This window comes from Suncus etruscus, chromosome 1, assembly GCF_024139225.1.
Source record: "Suncus etruscus isolate mSunEtr1 chromosome 1, mSunEtr1.pri.cur, whole genome shotgun sequence".
Classification (NCBI taxonomy): domain Eukaryota; kingdom Metazoa; phylum Chordata; class Mammalia; order Eulipotyphla; family Soricidae; genus Suncus; species Suncus etruscus.
Genome location: NC_064848.1, coordinates 14614515 through 14623652, shown reverse-complemented (window position 1 = coordinate 14623652; position 9138 = coordinate 14614515). Strand labels below are relative to the sequence as shown.

At 56.4% G+C, this 9138-nt stretch overlaps 1 protein-coding gene across 1 annotated transcript; it reads right to left on the bottom strand.

Moving 5' to 3' along the window:
- Positions 1–635: 635 nt before the first annotated feature.
- On the bottom strand, positions 636–7636 carry ATG9B (autophagy related 9B). Its single transcript, XM_049772848.1, has 14 exons — positions 7102–7636; positions 6972–7015; positions 6813–6877; positions 6490–6639; positions 5433–5574; positions 3060–3814; positions 2816–2969; positions 2294–2473; positions 1729–1965; positions 1501–1634; positions 1290–1386; positions 1033–1159; positions 818–956; positions 636–746 (listed from the first exon to the last, which is right to left on the bottom strand). The coding sequence occupies exons 1-13, from the start codon at positions 7634–7636 to the stop codon at positions 844–846; spliced, it is 2733 nt and encodes a 910-aa protein (XP_049628805.1). The 3' UTR covers positions 636–746; positions 818–843.
- Between the last annotated feature and the right edge of the window lie 1502 nt (positions 7637–9138).

The following is a 9138-nucleotide window of genomic DNA, read 5'->3' as shown; positions in this document are numbered from 1 at the left end:
GCCCATACTCCAGAGGTGTGGTTCTCACCACGCCAGGCATCCTGGGCTGCTCCATTGGCTGCCAGGTTGGGAGGGGGGGCGGGGGGGGGGTGCCAGAGACTAAGGTCGTCACAACAAAAGCACAGCCGTGAGCAGCCCTGGTTGCTGGGTTCAAACAGGATATGGAGCCTCACCCACTTCCTCAGACGTCAGTGCTGAATTCCAAAAACACCAGTCTCTGTGCACTTTTCCTGAGGGCCTTCTACCAGGCCCTTGCGTAGCTGAAGGCCAGGCCAACATGAAGACCCCATACAATGCCTGCCCCTCACAGTTTCCTAAACTTTCACTCACATTTGCCTTGGCCCAGGCCCCCCACCTGGAAGACAACTGTGGACTTCCTTTTTTTTTTTTTTTTTTGATTTTTGGGTTACACCCGGCGGTGCTCAGGGGTTACTCCTGGCTGTCTGCTCAGAAATAGCTCCTGGCAGGCACGGGGGACCATATGGGACACCGGGATTCGAACCAACCACCTTTGGTCCTGGATCGGCTGCTTGCAAGGCAAACGCCGCTATGCTATCTCTCCGGGCCCTGTGGACTTCCTTTTAAGCAAGTTCTCAGGCCAGCTAACTAGGGGAGGCTGGGGTCTCCTTAGCCCTATCATGCTAAGACTCATTTCCAGATGCTTTTGACACCTCACTTCCTCCCCTTTATTTGTACTCTGTAGCTGGTCAGTATCTAGTTTCCACGGGAGGGTCCCAGAAGGAGGCCTAGGGGAAGCAGATACCAGAGATGAGGTTCCCATCGATGCTCCCCCACCACCACCCCATTTCCTCCTTACTCTAAAGCACCTCTCATGAGGCCCTCTCAGTTAGTGCTGGGGGCATGGCCTGGCTCACAGGTGTCTGTGGGCCCAGGGAAGAGAGCCTGCGCTTTCTGCGCTCTCCATTGCTGCCGGGGACTGGATGCAGGGCTGGAGCCTAGAGAAAGGAGGGGACCAATGCTTTGTAGCCCCCATACATCTCACCCATCTCCCCCATATCCTGACTGCCTCACCATCACTGGACCAGGATGGCTTCTCCTCATCAGGCGACAGTGTGTGTGAGGGGCTGGACCAGGGCCGTGGCAGGGATGAAGCTGAAGCCTCGCCCCACAATTCTTGCTGCTGCTGCTGTTGATGGAGCTAAAAAAGGAAGATGTGGGGTCATTCCTCCCACCTTCAGTACTGGCTATCTATGTGGAGAGTTCTGCCCCCCTCACTGCTCCTCAGCCTCCTCTTCCCTCCTGTGCCAATTTGGGCACCCTCAACTCACCTGGTGCAAGTAGATGGCCTGGAGGCTCATCTCTGCAGAGGCCAACTCAGGCAGCTGGGCCAACTTTGGGCTCCCAGTGCCACCTGGGGACACACAGCTGGAACAGAGGAAGGCCCCCAAAAGACATGTTGCTCCTGTACCCCATGAGGAGGGCTGAATTTCAAGCTTCTCCACAGACCCCCAAGGCTGCCCTTGTCCCTCTGCACCTCACCTCGGGTCCTGGGCAATACGGGAAATAGAGGCCAGGAGGCTGGCAGTGGCTGCAGCGGGGCAAGGGGTTGTGGGGCTCAGGTCTCGTGGGGGCAAGAGGGGGTGCACCAGGAGGTTGGCCAGGAAGGTCTCAGGCTGGGAACAAGACAGGAGGTGAGACTCAAGCCCTGAAGGAGCAGGAGATGGGGATGAGGCCAGTTTCCAAGGTACAGGCTAGGCTGGGACTTACCAATGGGGAGGAAGAGTCACTTAGCACCCCTGGGGTCGGGGGACTTCGAATGGAGGTTGCCCCCCAAGCAGCTGCATCTTGCTGAACCCGGCCCCGGAGACGCCCCAGGAATTTGGAACTGTGTCCTGGGGGACGCCACTGGGGGTGCACCAGGGAGAATCTCATCAAGGAGAGCTCGGTCTTGCCATCCTCAGCTCGCTGAGCCAGTGAGGCTTCAGTCTGTCCTGCCGACAGCCACTGGGAAAGAGAAAGACCTTCAAGCTCCTAGCACATTTGCTTTCTGGTGGTGGGAAAAGGGGGTTGCAGGTGTAAGAGCAGTTCAGAGCCCAGCCCCACCCAAAAGCTGCCCCTCCCCGGTGCCCACTACCAGCCTCACAATGTGTCCCATTTATGGAGGTGTTGGGCTAGGAACTGAACTCATGACCCATTCTCCCATCGGGTCCTCACAGATGCCCTGTACTGGGGGCAAAGAAGGCTTGGAGGGCAGGAAAGTAAAGGTGGCAGGAGAGCGGAGAGCTGTGGACACACACTCCCCCACTTAGTTGGGAGGCCAACAAACTCAGACCTGAGGGTGGCCATGGCGCTTCACATCCATCAGGGCAAAAGAGCATATGTCGCCGACCCCTGCCACGTCCACAGTGAAGTGGTGGAAAAAGTCGATGAACTCCAGGGCACGCGGGCAGAACCAGAAGAGCAGAAACAACGGGGTGAGCAGCGGAGACAGTAGCTCCTCCAAAAGGGCCACCTGCGAGAGACTGGAGTGCTAAGGGGCCCCACACTTTTTTTTGTTTTGTTTTGTTTTGTTTTTGGGTCACACCAGGCAGCGCTCAGGGGTTACTCGTGGCAGGCTCAGGGAACCATATGGGATGCTGGGATTTGAACCACCAACCTTCTTCTGCATGCAAAGCAAATGCCTTACCTCCATGCTATCTCTGGGGCCGGCCTCACACTTCTGATGAAGACGTAGAGCTTCTCAAAAACGGCCCCCTATCCCCACCCACCCCACCGCACCCCACCCCAGCTTTCAGGTTGCATCTTTAGGTCCTGTAGCTTAGCTAGCTAGCTCCCTCGCAGGCCTCAGTCCTACCGCGCGGTACTGCAGCAGCCGTGCCATCTGGCGGTAGGCGCTGGTCTTGCCGGCCGGGCCGGGCTCCTCGGGCAGGTAGTGCATATGAGCCAGGGCTGCCTGCAGCAGCAACTTCGGGGACCGGCCCTGGCATTGCTCGTCCGGAATAAAAGATCTGGAGGGCGGGAACGGGATCAGAAGCGGAGGGCGGCGTGCAAAAAAGCGCCCAAGCGCCGTGCAGGCGAGCTGCCGTGTCCCAACCTACCTGGCCACGGTGGCCACCACGCCGAGCGCGGTCATGGTGGTGAGCACATGCTCCACGGCCAGGACGTCCTCGTCGTAGACGGTGAGGACGAGCAGCGCGGCGAAGAGCGCGCCCGCGAAGAAGACGAGCTGGCGGCAGAGCAGCGCCAGCAAGGGCGCGGGCGGCGCGGCGGCGCGCAGGAAGGCCGAGGCCGGCCGGTAGGCACGGGCCAAGCGCGCGCGGAGTTCGTGCGGCAGCTCGTTAAAGTGGCGCAGCTGCAAGCGGGCCAGGCGGGACCAGCGACGCGCGCCCAGCGCCCCGGGCTGGCGCCGCAGCAGCTCCACATGGCTGTAGAAGGCGTGCAAGACCTGCCAGGCCAGCACCAGTGGGCTCAGCGCCAGGTTGACGGCGGCCAGCAGCAGTACCCGGCGTCGCCAGCGCGCAGCCAGCAGGGCCCGCTGGTCTCTGCGCTTGTAGGCCTCGGGCAGGCCCCAGCCGCCGCGGAAAAGCGAGAAGGGGCCCCGAAAGAGGAGCAAGTCGACATTGAGCGCCAGGCCCCGGCTCAGGAAGGCCAGGCCTCCACCCCAGGGCAGCGCGCAGCGGGCGGGCAGCAGGCCCTTGTTGGCCAGCGCCACCTGGTAGTTGGTATAGCGCAGGATGCGGTGGTGGACGTCCAGCTCTGTCAGCGGCCGCGGCTGCACACACAACCCCCCACTTCTTTGCAGCGCCAGCAGGCGGGATTGCACCTCGGCCCAGGACACAGTGCTCAGCTCCTCCTAGGAAAGGAGCCCCATGAGTCCCCCTCGCCTATACCTAGCTGGTAATCAGAGCTACAGTGGGGTCCTCACCTGTGTCCCCATGGCCTTCTGCCTCCCCCTTCCCTTTCTGGAACTTGTCACAGACGCGGGGTGCTTCCTGTTTCCCTCCCTCCTCTTCTGTTGCTATGAGGCCTTGAGTCACTCCAGCCACACCTTCCCATTGCTTCTCTGGGGTGTTTGGCCTCTGCTTTCTGAGGGCAGATCTTTTCTGGCCTGAAGCTACACGGTAGCTACACAGGTACCTACAGCCGCTCAGGGGAAATTTTTTCATTCAAGGGGTGCGCGTCCTCTATACTAGAAGCCTCATCACCATGCATGGTGGGCTTTCACACTGGGGCACCCCCAAGTGAGCTGGCCTAAGACACTGCTATGTCCAGGTCTATCTGGATTGAGCCTCATGTGAAAACTTCATCTTCCCTGCCAATGCCACAGTTTCTGCCAGTACACCCCCTTCAAGGAATATGACAGAAGGGAAAGATGTAAGGAAACTGGACTAAGGTAGGCTCTGTTTCCAGGTGCCATGGCTTTCCCACTGCTCAAGGACTATTTTCTAGAAGCCTCCTCAGCTGGGCAAGAACCTCAGGTCTCCCGGGGTTGAGCAATAGGTGGTTCACCTTGCAAGCAGCCAACCTGGTTTCAATCCCTGGCATCCCATATGGTTCCCTGAACCCTGCTAGAAGTGATTACTGAGCACAGAGCAAAGAGTAACCCCTGAGCATCACTAAGTGTGGCTAAGGAAAATAAAAAGCAGCTACATTGGGCCCGGCATCTGTCCTGGGCCCTTCAACAGGAGTTCAGAACCCAGCAAGGAGCATCGAGAGGGTGATGTGGAAGCAGGGGACAGAGAGGGGCTGTGGACAAAGGGGCAAGACCAGAAAAGGGGACCTCCCCAACCAGGACCTGAATACTACAGACTTTGGGTCCAATTCCACTGTCCCTCTACCCCTTTTTATACTGGGACCTGCAATGTCTCTATGCTCCTGTACTTACTGAGTCAGTCCAAATTCTTCATACTGGCAAGCTGGCCTTCTTTGCCTGCCTAGAAATACCTATTGCTTTTACCCAAGTAAATTACCGAGAACCTACCACGGGATGACCATTGATAGGAGGTGGTACCCTAGGGAGGAATGGATGGGTCTTCCTCTGCACTGTCCCTTGACCCCAGAATAGCACAGTGATAGGGCATTTGCCTTACACGCGGCCAACCCCGGACGGACCCTGGTTCGATTCCCAGCATCCGTATGGTCCCCCAGCCTGCCAGGAGCTATTTCTTTTTTTTTTTTTTTTTTTTTTTTTTTTTTGGTTTTTGGGCCACACCTGGTGGTGCTCAGGGGTTACTCCTGGCTGTCTGTTCAGAAATAGCTCCTGGCAGGCACGGGGGACCATATGGGACACCAGGATTCGAACCAACCTCCTTAGATCCTGGATCGGCTGCTTGCAAGGCAAACACCGCTGTGCTGTCTCTCCGGGCCCCAGGAGCTATTTCTGAGCACAGAACCAGAAGTAACCCCTGATCACCACTGGGTATGACCCAAAAACAAAAACAAACAAACAAAAAACAACAACAGAAGCTCACTGGAGTGATGTGTAGGGCTTCCCTATAAAACACCCTGATGTCCCAGAAGCTGAAGAGATTGCAAATGGATCGAAGTAACTGGACCAGGCCGAAGGCAGCAGCCAGGATGAGAAGGAAGAGCAGCCACGGGCTGGAGTGAATCCTGTTGGGACAACACAGCATAGCCAGGGTGGAACCCCACGGGGTCATATAGCACAAACAGAATGAGACTGCAGACTGAAGTGGACCCCATGGGGACAGACAAAAAGCAAAGATGAGGGACTGGAGCGGTGGCACTAGTGGTAAGGATCTGCCTTGCCCACGCTAGCCTAGGACAGATCGCGTTTCGATCCCCCGGCATACCATATGGTCCTCCAAGCCAGGAGCGATTTCTGATCACATAGCCATGAGTAACCCCTGAGTGTCACCGGGTGTGGTCCAAAAATCAAAAATTTAAAAAAGGCAAAGATGAGACCACAGACTAAAGTGAATCCCATGGGGACAGACAGAAAATAGAAACCCAATTGATAAGAGGAGCATAGTCTGAGGAGCCAGATAAGAATGGTGAAGAGGGGACCCAGTTAAATCAGCATTTTTCCAAATATGGGAGCTGGAGGACCCTGGAACCCTCATGCCTGTTTTGTTTCCAGCTAAAATACTAATGTCTGCCTCTTTCTGTTTCTTTGGTTTAGATTTGGGGGTTATACCCAGTGGTACTCAGGGCTTTCTCCTTACTCTGTTCTCAAGGCTCATTGCCAGGGATATGCCAAGTCAGCTATATGCCAGACAAGTGCCCTCCACACTGTGTTCTTTCTTTCATGCCCTCTGCACTTTCTGTTCTCTATTTCCAGGATTGTGCCGTAGAATGTTCCAGAGGCCATGTGACCTCATGTGGCAGTGGCAGCCAGTGCAATGTTCCTGGGGTTCCAGATTGTTCTAGGCCTTCCTCTCTCATGAGCTTGCAGACACACACAAATGCTCAGAACACAAGCTCTCCTAGGTCTCCACCAACACTCAGTCAGAGGCCCCCACACGGGACCTGTCAACTGGGGCAGGTGGGCAGTACTCTGCCACTCACCGTTGGGCACACTGTACAGAGGGTAGGATGGCATCTCGTAAGGTGACCTTGCTGTTCCGTGTGCGATTAATTGGCTGGTTGGCAAAGAGGATGTTGTAATCCACACAACGCAGGAGGAAGGTGGTGAAGGTGACAATGAAGGCAAACTGCCTGGAGGTGCAGGAGGGCCAGGGCATGAGACCAAGGGTCCCAGCCTCCAGGATAGCACCTCACTCCCGACGAATGCACCCAGTTGCCCAGGAAGGCCCCACTGAACAGGTAGCGACAGAGCCCATTCAAGATCCAGCAGAGCATAGATGGCAGATTTAGGGTGCACATCTCACCCCAGTTGGAATAGGTCCTCTAGCAGGATGCAGATAAAGCCGTCCCTCTGGTGGTAGCTGTAGATGTGAGGTTGTTAAGAAATACGGTGACAGGAAGGCCTTCTCGGGACCCTTTTGATCCCCAAAACCCCCACATGGCCTCCAAAACACAAAGGATATCTTGGTGAAGAAGGTATCCAGGTTCTGAATGTGGTGCCAGGAGCCTGAGCAAAGGGGAGAGCGGGGAGAGGGGGGGACTTGGCTGTGGCCAGAGAAAGGCCGTGAGGATCCTCCGCCCCCCAACACTCACCTCGTAGTCCCTCAGGCACATGAAGAAGAGGCTGCTCCTCCCCGTGGATGGGGGACTCCTGGGACCCCTCAGGGTCACAGTCCCCCAGCCGCTCATAGTCCTGCTCAGGGATCAATGGGCCTATTCGCAGCCCAGGGGGGTCCTGGGGGTACTGGCGTGAGGGTGGAGAGGTCACCAAGGCCAGTGGAGGAACAGGGTGGGAGCCCCAGGAGGGGGCAGAGATGGGGGACATCACCAGTCTCCCCTGCCCTGGTGGGGTGGCTGGAGTGGGGGGGACACTGGATGGAGGCTGAGAAACCCCTGGGGCCTGCACAGCTGGGCAGGGGGACCCCAGGGACTGAGTGGGAAGGGAGGAAGAGGTATTTCTCACGTGGGGAGCAGAAGACAGAGAGAAGATGGAGACCCTCCCCGCCCCCGGTCCCCTGCAAAGAGGAGGGAGAGGGGGCGGGGGCAGGGGGATCAGGGGCACTGAGCCAGAGTCTCCCCAGCACCCCAACTGCCCCCGGCTCCTCCCCCAGCCGATTCGTCTCACCATTTCCCTGTAGCAGTGCTCCCTAAAGCTCAGAGGTTAGGAGCTGTGGCTGCTTCCACCGATGTCTGAGGTGCTGAGCAGAAGCCTCTGGCCAGGGACAATGACAACAACTGCACAGTGACTCAGTGGGGCAGGCTCCGCGTCCCAGCCTGTCACCTGTCAGGCCACTCATGCCCAGCCAGAGCAACCTGTGGCCAAAGCGACCAGGGCTCCACCTCCCATGGGAGGGATGCCTCAGGACCTGCAGAGGGAAAACACCTGTATCCATAATGGACTAAACATCAAGAACAGAAGACAGGTCCTCTCCCAGAACAACATCCCACCTCTCCATCTCACCTGCCTCTCGTCCACAGGCTCCACAGAGAAATGTTTGAGACCTCCAAATGGAAAGAACAAAAGAAACTGGTTCCATGTTTATTTGGATGCAGAAGGGAAGAGTTGCCCTTCCATTATAGCAGTCTGAGTTGAGGAATAGAACTTAGAAGAGGAAGAGACCAAAGGAGAGGTGTGAGGAGTGATTTGGGGTGTTAGTGCAAAAATAAAAAAGGCATTATTTGTCTATTCCAGTATGTGTGTTGAGTTAGTCCCTTCAGCCCCTAAAACATGGTTGGTTCTCCCAGTCCCGATTGGATGTCAGGAACCCCAGGATATGTGCTGTGGCTGAAACAGTCAAAGGAAGAAGATACTTAAGGTGTAAGATCTAGAAGGGTTCACCAGGTACATGGGATTGAGCTGACTTCCTTGTTGCTGTCTTAGCCATGAGAGGGAGGAAGAGGTGGCCTGGGCAGCTAGTCTGGCGGCTTGTCCAACGCCATTCTTAAGGCCCCGAGTCACCTCAAGACTCCTGAAGCCCATTCCTAAGGTGCTGACTCAGCCACCCACGTGAGGAGCTCCAGAGCGCTCAGGGGGGAAGATGGTCGCTTCCGCCTGTGTAAGAACATGGAGGCACACATGCTATACCATCGCTGCCTGTTGTGTCTCTCTTCTTGACAAGGAAATGGCCTGATCATCCTGGCAGAGTGACACAACCGATCCTGCCCCTCCCAGGAGTTTCTGCTGCCTGGAATGGAACTCTAGATTCGATTCCACAGTCTTTGAACATTTGTCAAAACTTGTGCTGTGGGTTTGGTCCAGGCTCTCTCTCTGAGCCTACTCAGCCTCCTATTCCTCTACATTCCTCATCAAGACCCTCCCAGCCTGGACTTTAGAGGCACTCTGGCACTGTTTCCAGCCCAGATCCACTTCGTTTCTTGATTGACAGCCCGAGGGTCAAATCCATTTATTTTCAAGGGTATTTTTCCAGCTATGCACTTGAAGAACAGGATGAGTGAGACAGTCACTACCCCCAAATTCACGGACCAATTGAAGAGGCAGCTATGCAAACAATTACTCAGAAGATACACGCGCCAAACTGAGGGGGCAGGACATGTGGCAGAAAACTTGCAACTCAGAGAACGGGGAGGTGTGGTGTGGTGCAGAGAAGCAGCGAAGGACCCTCTTGGCAG